The sequence below is a fragment of the Pteropus vampyrus genome, unplaced genomic scaffold (genome assembly GCF_000151845.1).
Source record: "Pteropus vampyrus isolate Shadow unplaced genomic scaffold, Pvam_2.0 Scaffold39, whole genome shotgun sequence".
NCBI classification, from domain to species: Eukaryota; Metazoa; Chordata; class Mammalia; order Chiroptera; family Pteropodidae; genus Pteropus; species Pteropus vampyrus.
Genome location: NW_011888820.1, coordinates 6,616,809 through 6,631,662, shown reverse-complemented (window position 1 = coordinate 6,631,662; position 14,854 = coordinate 6,616,809). Strand labels below are relative to the sequence as shown.

General features: G+C 43.7%; 1 protein-coding gene across 1 annotated transcript; it reads left to right on the top strand.

Moving 5' to 3' along the window:
* The first annotated feature begins 313 nt into the window (after positions 1 to 313).
* PPIC (peptidylprolyl isomerase C) lies at positions 314 to 13,135 on the top strand. Its single transcript, XM_011358301.2, has 5 exons — positions 314 to 513; positions 6,786 to 6,899; positions 7,341 to 7,434; positions 9,514 to 9,698; positions 12,512 to 13,135. Exons 1-5 carry the CDS (start codon positions 397 to 399, stop codon positions 12,638 to 12,640), a joined length of 639 nt encoding a protein of 212 aa, XP_011356603.1. The 5' UTR covers positions 314 to 396; the 3' UTR covers positions 12,641 to 13,135.
* Positions 13,136 to 14,854: the final 1,719 nt, after the last annotated feature.

The following is a 14,854-nucleotide window of genomic DNA, read 5'->3' as shown; positions in this document are numbered from 1 at the left end:
CTTTCCATCGGGCTTAACAAGCACCTAAGTAGAGTGGTAAGTTCCTGGAGACGCCCCGCGCGCACCCTTCCGCTCTTGGGCTCCCGACCGCGCCTGCCTCTCCGGGGCGCCGCGTCGGAGCAACCCTGGCTCGCTCCAAGCCCAGCGCCCAGCGCTCCCACCCCAGGCACCGACCCGGCTGCGCCCTCTGCAGCGCGCCTCTCCGAGCCCCTAGTTCGTTCACTGGGCTGAACTTGGGAGGAGCGCGCCGCGGGTTCCGGCCGCATCCCGACCCGCCCGTCCTTATCCCCTCCCCACCCCCGGCCGGGAGCGCGCAGGCGCGGCGTGCGGGCAGTCCCGCCACGGCCCCGAGCCTGCCGAAGCGCTGCCGCCGCCGCCGCTCTGCCGCCGCTCGCCATGGGTCCGCGGCCCCGACTGCTGCTGCCTCTCGTGCTTTGCGTGGGGCTCGGCGCGCTTGTGCCTTCTGCGAGGGCCTCGGGCGTCCGAAAGCGAGGCCCCTCGGTGACAGCCAAGGTGACCGAGTGGCGGGCTGCGACTTCCTCTCGTGCGGGCCAGGGGGTTGGGGGAGCTTTGGGACTGGGACCTCCGTGTCAGGTGGCAAGGAGGGGGCTGGGGACAGGAGGTGGCGGCGGGGCCCGCGCGTGGTGGGAGGGTGACCTGGAGGCGCTGGCCCGAGTCCCAGCCCGCCCCCGCCGCCGGCTATTTGAACTTCATCTCCTGGGTCCGACGTGACGAGCCCGGGGGCTAGGAGAAGCTTCCGGAACCCGTGGGCCTTTTCTCCAGGAAGGAGACAGTCCAAGCACTTCCTTCGGCGTGGCGGGGACCCGGGAACAGAAGCAGGAAGAGTGAGGGGAGGACGGAGACGGGTAGAGGAGACGCGCTCCCAGCCCAGGGGTTGCAGCGGGACCCCCCGCTGTGGATGTCACCCAGCATGGAAGAGCCAAGTCCAGCCCCGGCCGCGCGCTGCCCCGGCACGCGTGACAAGCCGCGCTCAAGGGGAGGCTGTCCTCCTCTACTGAGGAATCCCTTCTCCCCGGGGAGGGGGACGTGCGCTTTTAGACTTCAGGGGCCGGTGGGCAAGCGCCGGGCCTCGGATGGTGCTGACAGGCTCCGGCGGCACATGTATAACTGAATGCCGGCCTTTAAATCTCGATTAAGGAGGGGTGGGGCGGGGGGGAAATGCCGTGGAGTGTCTTTACAGCTTCAGTTCTTTTTTTCAGCATATTTACCCAAGGTTCTAGAAGATAATGGCAGGGTGCAGAGGGAGAGAGACAGAGGGAGGGAAGGGGGAAGGAGGGAATGGATTTGGTGCCATTAATCACCACTTCTAGAAAAACTTAATTGGCAGTAGTGTCTTGGAATCTGGAAGGAGGGGCAGCTGCAAGTAGCCTTAACAACCAGTCCGGTGTTTGCCAGTGGAAATGATACTGCTAACTAGTAGAATGCTTCAATCTACCACAGACGCCATGGGAGGAAGAGGGATGATTAGGGGGTTGAGAAGGGGAGGCTCAGCCCAGCATCTAAGAGTGAACAGAAAGGCCGTGCCATGCTGCGTGTGTGACATAAACTTAGCCTGATTGTTTTGAGCACCGGTTCTACTCCCAGCCCCTTGATCTTTGGGGCTTATCTAGTTTAGAGAAATGGCTTGTACAGGCCACAGAGCCGAAGGTGGGGAAAAGGTGCTCTTTCAGTCTGCAGATATATTTGGGTCTCTTAAGATACAGACATAAATTTAAATTTCATAGAATTATGAAATGATGAAGGAAATAAACCCTAATATGGATTGAATGACATTAAAAAAAAAACCCAAAGAGTAAGAAAATCCAGCTTGGCAAAGACTTAGGGAGTCAACGGAAGTGCACGTTCAAAGTCCTCCAGACAGGGAAGCCATCTTCTGTTGTTAAGAGAATGGATTGCCTGGGACAGTGTGGCTTCAGTGCTAGTGTGAGAGGGGAGTGGCTTGAGATGAGGTTTGGAGCTGAACAGCAGCAAGATCTTGCAGGGCCTTGGAGGTCATAGTTAGGAGTGTGGGTTTTGAGGCAATTTTTCTTATAATTTGAGGTCTTATTCTAAGTGCCATCAGAGCCACTGAAGGGTTTAAGCACAGTTTGACATAATTTCATATATACTTTTAAACAATTACTGCGGTCTCTCAGTGGAGAGTGAACTGGGAGGTCATTCTGGGCTCTATGCCAGAGTCGGGATGGTGGTGGCTTGGATTAGGGTGGTAATGGTGGAAATGGGGAGCAAGGGAGGGACTTGAAATAGATTTTGGAGGTATAACAAGACTTGTTGACAGTTTAGATAGGGGGTGAGGGAAAGGAATTAGGCTTGCCAGATAAAATACAGGATGCCCCATTAGATGTGAACTTCAGATCAACAATGAATAATTTCTTAGTTGTGAGGACATCACCTGCAATATTTGGCAACAATCTTCACCTGTGAAGTTTTACACCTACCAATGCAGGGACCCACCCCAGAGAAAGTCAGTCACAATCTTGGGAACCTCTAGAAGTGAGAGTCAGGAGAGCAGGAAGCTGGTGGCTGCAGGAGGGGAAAAGTGGGGAGCATTTTAGCCCCTAGTTTAGGGTGCTGTTACCGAGGAAGTTTTCATGCACTCTACTCTAGGACTGCGTAGAGGAGTCTGCTACAAATTCAACTCTGATGTATTAATTACTTTTTTTGGTGGACTTTTGAAAACATCTTTTGGAAAATGGAGACATTAAAACTTACTTCTCTGACTGAGGAAATGTAGATTAATTGGCCGCTGCTCTGGTGTTTTATTTTCCCCACCAGTCTTTTCCTTTTCCTCTGATTTTGTTTAAAGATAGGAATCTGTAAATGAAATAGATGTGAGGTGCCTCCCTGCAGGGCCCTTTAATGGCACTCACCTCGTCCACGAATCCTGCTGCCAGGCCATTGCCTCCGCTTCCTGCCCAGCCAGAGAGGCTCAGATCGAGGCTCTGGCACACTGGTCTCAAAATCCACTGAACTGGCATTTGCAGCCCTGCGTTTTCCAGCAGTCATGGGTTCTGCGTAGTCAGGCACCTAGAGTATGAAAAATAATGCTACCATCTGCACTCCAGTTGCACTCTTGTCACATTTTGCTGGGACTTTCTGCACCATGGAGTGGCCATGGGACTAAGGCTGGGTGGTATTGGGCAAGTTATCTCATATCTGAGGCTCTAGTCCCTTCAGTGTAAAATGGAGAGTAAATAATACCTGCCTGCCAATGTTGATATTGGATGTGATAAAACAGGTAAAGTGCTTAGCTCAGATTTAAGTTCCTCATTTAAGAGGTCAGTTGTTAGTGTTATTTGTGTTATCAATCCTACCAACTGTAGCAGTGCAGCCCTGAAAGAGATCATCATGTGTTTCACAGATGAGGAACAAGAGCTCAGAGTTTAATTAACTTGCCCAAGGTCCTGTGGCCAGTTAATGGGGGAGCTGGGTTTGAGAACAGTTTCCTTGACATCACAGCTCATATACCTGGTTTATTCTCTAGTTACTCTAAAAATGGAAACAGGATTAACCCTCAGGGGTTGAGCTAGGCTATGTGAGTGCCTCTTCCCTCTTCCCTTGCCTCTCCCCACCTCCATAATTTTCAGATGACTTTCAAGGGCAGCTTTGAGGGAAAAGAGAAGTGATTGAGGTGCCTACTCCTGAAGTGCAACATGGAATCAAAGAGCCACCTTTTCCAGGAAGCCCACCCTGGTCGCTACAGATAATCACTACCTCTAACCCTGACATTTTTTCTCTACTTGTCCTCTCATAAAACCCGATTTCCCATTGTATTACAGCTACTTGTATATGTGTTTTCTGTGGGACTATAAACTACATGAGGGTGGGGGCTTTGCAGCCTCCCCCGCATCCCCCTTGTTGATCACAGGGCCTCTTCCCAAGGGCACACAGCAAAGATCTCAGGGCGAGAGGGTGTAAAGTGAGTTTGCCTGGCAGCCATGTTGGGCCCACCTCCACTCTGTCTAGGTGTGTGTATTCTGGTCCTTTAGTATCTCCTAACATCGAGACATTTAGCATTTTTTTGAGCCTGTGTTTGAGCTGACACTGTGAGTGTGCTGTGCACGGGGGATCTAAAAATACCGTTTCTACCCCTTTGGGGTTCCTTGCCTAGACTGAGAGAGCCATAATAATGTAATTCGCAGTCTAATTAGATGCAGCTTTAAAATGAAATTTCAGCTTTCACTCTCCTGGTTGGGAAGTCTTGGTAAATCACTTAACCTCCTTAATTCTCACTTTTCTCATATGTAAACTGGTGGACCTAGTACCCTCTTCCCAAGGATGTGGTAAGGATTAATTATATAACATATGTAGGTAAAGCACATTGAGACACCACAGACTAGGTCATGTTTGTTTCTTTCCCTCTTTCTTCCTCCTTTCCCTCCACTAGTTTCTCCATTACTTAAATGCCTCTCTCCTCAATTCCATCCTTACGTTCCCTTAGCCATCACCCCAGTGCTGACCATATTACCTCATTCTTGAACTGGTCTAAGAGCATCCAGATTCTCCTCCCCCCACCCACACCTGAGTAAGATTCCCAAAGTCTCCCTTGCGTCCTGTTTTTTACCTTTTCTCGGTTGCCTCACAAAACTAGGATCTCTTAGCCGGCATCCTTCTTCTGCCTTCTGGAACTGATGAGAGTCTCCCCTCCTAGCCAGTATGGACAGAAGGGCTGTGTTGCTTTTCTGAACACTGACCACATTTCCTGCCTTGGTGCTTTGGTTCCGGAAAGAAGTGTGCCAGGTGGGGCTCGTCCCATTCTTGTCCCTGGAGGCCGCTCCATTCCTTCCTGGGCTGCCTCCGTCTACACCTTTTCCATGCTGCCTGCCTGAAGCCCGTGTCATTTCTCCCAGCCTGGGGACACAGTGTTCTTGGGCACTTGTCATGTGCTGCCGTGTACTGTGGTTCCTTTGCTTGTCCTATCTCGATTAAGCTACCTTCGGACAGGGACTCTCTCGTGTATCTTGTAACTTCACATTGCCTTTTACATAGATCTTTGAGAAATACTTATTGACAAAAAAAGATTTGATTTTATCATTTCCATTAGAGTTGGGAAAATTCTAAATTTTCTTGCCATCACTCATGAAGTTGAAGGATGCTGCAGTTCGGAAAACAAACAAACAAACAATCAAACAAAAACATTACTATGTGTGCTAGGCCACGTGTAAGAAAATACATTTTTATGGAAGAGTTATTCTGGCTGACAGGCACTTCTCTTCATGTTCTCATGCTGCTCTCCCAGATTTTATTCTCTTTGTTTTCTAAACATTCACAGGCTTTATTTGCTCTTCTTTAAAAGTCTGGCAAGGTTTTCTAGAGTCTTATATTGGCATTTCTTTAAAATTACGTCCCTGATTCTTTTCCCAGTGCCGCTTCATTATTGCCTGTTACAGAATTTACTCCTTGGCCTGGAAATCTTTATGGAGAAACCAGCTCCGTGGGCCCAGAATCACGTACTCCTTAATGCAGCCACATCACATCGCCCTCGTCCACTACGTCGCCTCATTCCAAAGTCTTCCATGCATTCTCTAAAGTTCTATATAAATAATAATTCGGTTTTTGCTGCTTCGGTCGTGGAAAAGTTATAAAATGCCACTTGGAACACTAAATATCACATCACCTTGTGACAGATGTAGTGATGTATTGGCAGAAGCTTTTGTCTTGAACTGAAGCTTGACAGTCTTTACTTTGTGATTTTTCTAAACTGTAAGACATCCTTTTTCTTTGACAACCCTTCTTATATTTTTTAAAGCCATCTCTTGAATGTCTTTTTTTACCCATTCAAACAGCAAATTGGTTCATATAATCTAAACGCGCTAATAGAATGAACTTCGACTCCATGGCCTTTTCAAGCATTGTCTCAGATTCATCTTCACACAGCGATTTGTGAAGCAAAATGTGTATAATTTCATTTTAGGTGAAACATTAAAAAAAACTCCAAGAGAGTTTTTAAGGTTTATCTGCAAAAAAGTGACTCACACTCACTTCTGGATATGTTTTCTTCTGTTCTAAAATGTTGTGACAGAAAAAGAACACATTCTGCTGTGTAATATGACGACCGAATTCAGCGTCTAAGTGTATAGGGTAAGTGGTCTTGTCAGGACTGGAGTGTAACGTTTGCAGTACTTTGGATGAGCCTGGGGACCTGGTGCATTACTGTGCTTGGGAGTGAGTGGCAGGCCTTTTGGAGGACTGTTGTGCCTTTCGATCATCTCCTGCAGTCCCCTTGACAGCAGATGACTATCGAGATCTCATTGGGAATTTAGCACTTATAGAAGTTACAAAAAAATATATCTGGGTGGTTAGCCTATTTCTCTCCTCTCCAGTTTTTTCCTCCTGCCAAGATTAGAGAGCATTACCTTTCAGAAGAGCAACAGTTTCCAAGTTAACCTTTACCCACAAAGCTGAGAAAAGGGAAGTAGTCACAGTGTTTTTTTGGAGTGTGTGGGAGAGAACTCTGGAAGACTTTACAGGCTGACTCTGACAGTATTAATCAAACTTTAAACCCAGTACCTACCACAGTGCCTGCCCCATAGGCGGTGCTCAATAAATGTTTGTTGAATGAATATTTGTGAGTGAAATGAAACCATAACATGGTTTTAGAGTGCCTTTAACTTAGTTCATACTCCTTCAGAACCCCTCTGTAAAATACTGGTGGGCAGGGCTTTCATAGGTGGATCAATTCTCAGATTTTAACTTTCACTTAACCTTGTATGTGTGGCTGTTCCACATTATAACCTTCCACTCTGCCTTTCAACCACATGCAGGTTTTCTTTGACGTGAAGATTGGAGACAAAGATGTTGGCAGAATTGTGATTGGCCTCTTTGGAAAAGTTGTGCCCAAGACTGTGGAAAATTTTATCGCTCTGGCAACAGGAGAGGTATGTCTTGGTTTTATTTCCTTTGTACACAAATTGGATCTTCCTTCTTTTAAGTCAAGATTAAAGATGTTTTCTGGGAAACTAAGTATTAAATTAGGTCCCATCTTATAATATTTTACTTCATTTTCCTATAAAATCTATTCTTCAGGCACTCAGTGTTCTTAGCCTTCTAGAAATCGAGGGGAAACAATCACCAAGGAAAATGCAAATTGCTGTCTTTTTACTTATTCACATTAATACTTTACTTTCATAGTTTGTTTACTTAATTATTGATTTGGTCAGTTAATGATAAACTATCAGTAAATCATCGCAGGAACCTAATCAAGTCCTGTAGATATTTTGTATAATTTTCTCATTTTGTCATTTCCAGATAAACACTGGGGTTTATCTTTCAGTATGGGTTAAATCTCCTTGTATATTCAATTGACATAATCTCTTTAGAAAGGATATGGATATAAAGGAAGCAAATTTCATCGCGTCATCAAAGATTTCATGATTCAAGGAGGAGACTTCACCAATGGAGATGGCACTGGCGGTAACACTGTCTTTTGCATTTTTCCTTTCACTCCTACCAAATCGAAACCTAAAATTAAGAGAGTATATTCACCCACTATATTGAATTCCCAGATTTAAGGAACAAAGTCACAAAGACCACCAAACTAATTCTTTAGGAAGGACAGAGTTTTGGGGCCAAATCTTAGTAGGTATGAATGAGTGAGGCTTCCTAATTTTATTTTATTTTTTAAATTTATTTTTATTTATTTTTTATTTGTTTTGGCTTCCTAATTTTAAAGAGTATTGTTTTGGTGTTCATTGTCTTTCCAAAGTGTAAATATATTCATTTAGTAGAAGATTTTAGTTATTAAAATGCTAGACTACTAGCATGTAGCAGTATAGAAATATGTCATAGGAAAGAAAAGCAGAGTATAACACTGTGTCCACTGTCCACTGGGATGGCAGCTAGCTACAATGTGGATGTTGGTGGAGGAGTAATGTAGTGAGTTTTTTTTCCCTGAATACATGTGGCATATATAACTACATAGAATTTAAATTTCAGGTTATGATTTTTAATTTAGCAAATGCCAGTTTTGGTGGATATTAAATTGCCAACTTTTTAAAGAAGCAGGTTATTTTCAAGCACTATAGCTAATTTTGTTTATTGCCATGGTTTATTTATAACAAAATGACTACCATTAAATGCTTAGATTTCCCAGGCACTTTAGGAAGATTAATTTTAGACCTTGCAAAAATACTGCAAGGTATGGGGATGTAGCATGGAGCAGGTTACTTGTGTTAATGAAGGTGGCGAGGATGCTCAGAGAAGCAACGCCAGCTGCTGCAGAGCTGGGTCTCCCTGGAAAAGCCTTGTTGCTTGAGGACTGGTTCCCTCAGGGCTGGCATCCTACTGTCCCATCCTGAGGCCCAGCAGGAGTGTGACTAAGCTTTACTGTGTGCTCTTTTCTACATTTCTCTCTCTGCCTTCCCTGCCCTGTGTGCGCACGCACGCATATGTGTGCACACATCTTAAGTTAAAACTCTCAGAGTTTTGGAGCTAGGACCTTGTGGATCACTTAATTTAGCCTAGATCCCTCTGTGGGCAGAGATTTCCTGCCAGGTCAGCTCATATGTCACTGACCAACCAGCTATAAATTACTTACCTTTAATAGTCACTTCTGGTCCTTCTAACCAAGCCAGGATTTAAAGGTTGGCAACAGCCCTGCAGAAGGGGGGTGGGAGGGGGGTAGTGGGCATGACAGGCACTCAAGGTGGTGGAAGATGGAGCATATACTTTTCATGGTCTGCACTGTTGTTTTATAGGGAAAATGTGTTCTGCTTTGCTAGAACTCCAGCCCACATGCCTGCTTTTGGTTCTTCTTTTCAAGTTGGACCACTGGGTGCTCCCAATTGCCATCACCCTCCATATCCTGATGAGCCATGACGTCATTGTGCCTAATGAGTTCCAGGCTGGCTGCTGCTGCTCTTAGTGCTGGGGCAGGAAAGAGCACTGGCTTTAGCATCAGAAAGTCAGATGGTCATGTTCTGTTCTGCTGTTTTCAAGTTTTGTAACCTCTGTTTTTCCCACTGCAAAATGGGATTGAGACTACTTATTCTATAGGGTTGTTTTGAGAATTAGCTAAGGGTGTATATTATGTGTTTAGTGTACCTGGTTGGATGCTGAGGTAGAGGTGACCTAGGGCAGGTGCCCTGAACCTCAGGACAGAGATTGAGCCATGATGATGGCTCATGCACCTTTCCATCTGGCTTTACAATGCTATCCTGCCCTTTACTTCCTTCTCATTTCAGAGTGAAGCACTGACCTGCTTGGTCAGGGTTTGGCCCTTGGTTTGAGGCCAGAGGGTATCCTACCATCTTGTGTCATATTTAAGGCTTTTGTTTGTATGTGTGTTTGTTTCAGTCCCTGGGGCCCTGTTGCCTTAAGGAGTGATTTTTTTGCTCTCCTTTACATCTCCTTATATTTTACCATCTTTCCTCCATTTCACACCTCTCATAGGGTCCTATTAACCTATTCTCCTAAAACCTTATGTTTCTCTTTGAAGAATTTACTTTCATATAACATCTGTTGATTCTCCTCTTTTTTACTTTGTCTCCCCAGGTAGAAGCATTTATGGTGAGACATTTCCAGATGAGAACTTCAAACTGAAGCATTATGGCATTGGGTGGGTCAGCATGGCCAATGCTGGGCCTGACACCAATGGCTCCCAGTTCTTCATCACCTTGACCAGGCCCTCCTGGTTAGATGGCAAACATGTGGTATTTGGAAAAGTCCTCGATGGAATGGTAACTTTATATATTGTTTTTTTTCTTATTCAAAGATTTATATTTATAATGAGAGTTCTTTCAGTGATTCATTTTAATCTTAAAATGTGCTTGTTAGACATCTATCATATGCTGTCTGGCCTCTTCAAAGGTGAATAAATTATATATGATATGGCATTTTAGAAGCATTGAGGCTGAAGCTGAGGACTTGACATGGAGCAGTTGAGTACTTAATTTATCTCACTACTTCATATAAATGGATACTCTTTTAAATGTAACCAAATAAAACCAGAGCCCTGTATGTGCATACAATGGAATATTATTCAGCCTCAAAAAGAAAGGAAATCCTGTCACATGCTACAACATAGATGAAACTTGAGGAAGTTAAGTGAAATAAGCCAGTCATAAAAAGACTTAAATGAGGTATCTAAGTAGTCAAATACATGGAGACGTAAAGTAGAATGTTGGTTGCCAGGGGTTAGGGGGAGGAGGAAACGGAGTTGGTGTTCAATGGGTATAAAGTTTCGGTTTTGCAAGATGAAAAAGTCCAGTGTGTGTGTGTGTGTGTGGCCAGTTCTGGAGGTTAGTTGCACGACAGTGTACATATATTTTACACTACTGAACTGTACTCTTAGAAATGGATAAAATGGTAAATATTATGTGTTTCCTACCACAATTAAAAATTAAATATTAATAAAAAACTCAGAGCCCCGTGAAGTTCAGTCCAGACACAAATTACCTTCAAAGACACACAGTATAGCAACCAAAATTACTAAAGAGAATTCAAATTTATGCTGGCATGTCTCAAAAAATATCAAAGGGGTCCAGTTCATAATCCATAGGCACATTTCTTAAAATCCTCATTCTTTTCCACTTTTAATATTTCCCCTCCTTAGCAACTGTCCAGCTCTCTCGACTCCTGAACTGGCAATTGGAAGGTCTGCCCAACCCAACCCCGGACAATCTATGAGTCCCTTGCCCTCTTCTATATTTCATTTTGTTTGGTTTTCGTGTGAGTAGTTCTACCTTCCTCATCCAAACATAAATAAACCAATCTCATTCATTGCAATTATTTCACAACTTTCACCTGCTATTCTGAATCGACCCAACAGAAGCCCGGGAAATGAGCCGGCCCACTCAGAATCTCCCTCATAAGACAAGGAATTGTTCAATCTGAGCAGTCAAAGAAAGAATTCTTGTTAGCAAGTGGGATGGGAGGGAAATAGGGCAAATACTTAATATATCACTCTACATCCCATTACAATAAAGGGCATGCCTATATTCTCATGAGCCATAACTGTCCTCAAAAGAATCTATTCTCAATAACGAATGCCAGCCTTCCACAAGTCTCCTGTTGAACTTCGCTTTTGAAATGGGCTAAACACAGGCATGCATATATTAAACCAGTCTCAGTTTTTAACCACGGGTCCTAACCAGGTTCCACATAGTTTGAATGTAAACTGATTTATTTATTCATTCAGTGACTGTTTTTTAATACAGCATTGTGCTAAGCTGTAAGAACACTGAATAGTGTAAGCTTTGGGTTTTCTTCGGATTGTGGTTTTTCTTCTAGTCCTCTAGATCTTATGTCTTAATGCCCTAATTGACAGCACCCACTTCCTTGCACTCATTGGCACGCGTCCTGGGAGACCTGCTGCCCGGTCTTAGAAGAACAGTCCTTAACATTTTATGGGTTACAAATTTCTCTGAGAAACTAGTAAAAACTATAGACATTCTCTCCAGAAAAAAAGAAAAAAGTGTATGTTTCAAACTGTTTCAAGGAATTTAGAGAATCTCCTGAATTCTAACCCTTGATTCTCCTGAGATCACCTGGGTTGCTTTATTAGCACTACAGTTTTCTGGACCTCACTTCAGACTCAGAAGCAGAACCACCAAAGGCGGGCCCACAAATAAGCATTTTTAAATTGTGACAAAATATAACATAGAAATTTCCATTTTAACCATTAAATAAGCATTTATTAAAAGTGCCACAGGTAACTCAGATATGTAACCACTGCTTTAAGTAAGTACACATGTGCACACACACAGTCTATTTAGAAATATATACTATTATTAGAAGAATGCTGGCTTTTTATCTTAAATCCATCTAAGTCAGCCAGAAGTTGGATTAGTTGACACCTTGTCCAAGACACTCAGACACTCTGTTGCTACTTTTGTCTCAGTCCTGTTTGAGAAATCCACCACAAGCCGACTTTCCTAGTCTTTAGCCAGTCCTCCCTCCTTCAGTGTGACACATGAGGTGGTACAATGGGCCTGTGAAATCTTCTGGATAGAAAAAGGGGCTTTTACATCACTGTAAGGTGGCGGTTACATTAGTATTAGCCTCAGCATATAGATTAATGGCTTAGGTCAGTTTTAAAATGGGCACACCCAGAAGTAACTCCATTTCTAAATCTGCTTTCTGGCCTATTTTCTTTTGCCTAGACTTGTTACAGGGTGGAGCTGAAATGGACTCAAACTCCATGTTAACTGTTATGTTAAGGTGTAACAAATGAGTAGAAATACTTTTTATTTGAAGTAGGCATTTATAAAAATATCTAATTTTTTTTTTCCCAGAATATAAACTGCTAATAAAAAGAAGGAAATACACAAATATGTTCTCTAATTAGCAAGGTGGTGGATAAATTGTATTCTGTTATGTATAAATTTCCTGACTATCCTAAGTTTTCTGTAGTTAGCTTGGATGGTTTTTGTACTCATTAAGAAAAAAAAAAAACTTACTTCCCACTTCCCAGACTTGGCATTGATTTCACCTTTTGATCGCCATAGTTGCTGGTCAGAAGTGAACTTTGGGTTTGCTTTTCTCTTACCAGACAGTGGTCCACTCTATAGAACTTCAGGCAACTGATGGGAATGACCGTCCACTCACTGACTGTTCCATTATCAACAGTGGCAAGATAGACGTGAAAACACCCTTCGTGGTTGAGATCGCTGACTGGTGATGCAACTGGCAGAACACAAGGAACATACTCTGTCGGGGTGTGTGTGTGTCTCTTTTGATTCTTCAAAGTTATTGTTTTGCTTTGTATTTTTACTTTCTTCTGTTTCCCACCCCATATCACAGGAAAGTTATAAAAATCAATCTGAGTTTACTTGGCATAAACTCCAGTAAATCACTTGTTTAGGGACTCTGCACTTAAAAGATATATCCCCTTCCTTCGATGGTGCTATTTTTAAACTAGAAAACTTTGTACTACCTATTTTCTTTTGAAGAACACAATCATTATTTTGCTGAATTAATTGTGATTCCCCCAAGTTAATGATGCTGAAGATTTGTCAGAAAAAGATGGGGACATGAAGTTTATTATTTTGTATTTAAACAGAAATTATTTTCAGGTAAAGGGATATTTGATTAGTACTATCTGTGTCATATGGAGCTTTACCTGATGAAAGGTGCTTTGGTGTTCACTATATTAAATACTTTTTACATAGAGCAACTCTTTTGCAAGACTCTTTTTTAAATTTAAAGTTCTTTAGAAAATTAATGTACAGATATATATATACTCTATGTTAACAATGAAGAGATTAGAGAGAGTTCTGTAAATCTAAATATGAACACAGTTGGATAATTTGGGATGAGACTGTACATCCACATCCCAAATACTTGAGCTGATTATTCACTAATTTTCACTAAATGTAACATGCTTAGAAAGTTCTCTCGAGGCCAGATGTAATAAAAAGGAACCTTTTTTTAACTTATACAATAGGGATGAAGAGTCAGGCTGTACTTAAAACTAGATGGGAAAGTAAAATCTTGTTGGGGTCTTGTTGTAACATACCTGGCTGTGACAGTGTATGCCTGATTTCTGTTCAAATGGGAGTGGTATCTGTTAGAAAATGGCCCCACTGCTTCTCCTCCCATGCAAGGAGGGTCCAAAAAAAAAAAATTCCATCCCTTGAACTATATTCTAAGAAAATTGTGCTTCAACAAAGGATGAGATAAAATGAACATTTTTACTGTTGACTGAGGTGTTAATCACTATGACTCTCTTGGAGAGCAATTTGTTAATTTTTTGTCCAACAAAAATATAGTAAGAGCCTTTGCTATGCCAGGTACCAGGTTTGAGTTTGGGGGATCCAGCAATGGGCAGCAAGAAAAGGGCTTCATGGAGCTTACATTCTAGTAGTGAAGACAGAATAAGTAAGGAAAGGGTGATGACCACTATGAAGAAAATACGCCCATGTTTGCTGGAGAGGCCGGGAGGAGAGTACTCTTCAAGTGGCCAACGAAGACCTCCTGAAGGGACATTCGAGCTGAGGCTTGAAAAAGAAAGAGCCGCACTGGTCAGGTGAGATCTGACATATTGGCCTTCCAGGCAGAGAAGAAAGAGAAAGGAGGGTCCTGAGGAGGAGAGGGCGCCAGGGCAGAAGACAAAGCCGGCATGCAGGAGCCTGAGAGGTCGGAGGAGTAAGGCTGAGACTGGGTCACTTTGGGTCTGGGGTGCCAGGGGAAGAGTTCTTTTATTCACAGTATGGTGAGGAACTATCCATTTTAAGTTGGGGTCTGCATTTGAGAAAGATTATCTTGTCTCCTATGAGAATTTTCATAGGGGAACTAAAGTGCATATCAAGAAACTTGAAACATTCATATCCTTTAAGTCCCACCCTTGGGAATTTGCTTTAGAAAGTGATGTGAAATTTTAATGGGCATCGCTGTTTTGGTCAGTCCGGCATCCAGTGCCTCGTGTTCTGGGGATGGCCACCCCACCCACTTTCTCTGGGGAATCACCACTCCCACCAGCATTTCTTGTCCTTAGGGTAGGCTGACCCTATGGATGGGTACATACCTGGTCTGACAGACTAACTCATTAACTCGCTTGATAAATATGTACTGATTGCAGGATAGAGCTGCAGCGTCAGCCCTCGTGTTTCCCATGGAAGGAGGCAAATAATTCACACATACACCGCATGAACTTATGGTAGAGCATCGGGTAGTAATAAGCCTCTGAGGCGAAACAGAGCAGGGAGAGAGAATAGGAGAGTGATGAGGTCAGGGAAGTCCCTGAGTGTGAACCGAAGGAAGTGAGTGGGCAGCAAGCCCTAGAGACACTGGAGGAAGTGTGAGAGGCAGAGGGGACAAGAGCAGTGGCCCTGGGTGAAGGGCAGGCTGCTGGGTTCAAGGAACAGCAGAGGCCAGGTGTGCAGTTCCAGTGTGG

Bases quoted from the DNA above. Each gene is read 5' to 3' on its own strand.
- PPIC (XM_011358301.2), top strand. From the start codon at position 397: ATGGGTCCGCGGCCCCGACTGCTGCTGCCTCTCGTGCTTTGCGTGGGG. The intron at 7,435-9,513 runs GTAACACTGTCT...TTGTCTCCCCAG, and splicing joins CAATGGAGATGGCACTGGCG to GTAGAAGCATTTATGGTGAG. The intron at 9,699-12,511 runs GTAACTTTATAT...TTCTCTTACCAG, and splicing joins GAAAAGTCCTCGATGGAATG to ACAGTGGTCCACTCTATAGA.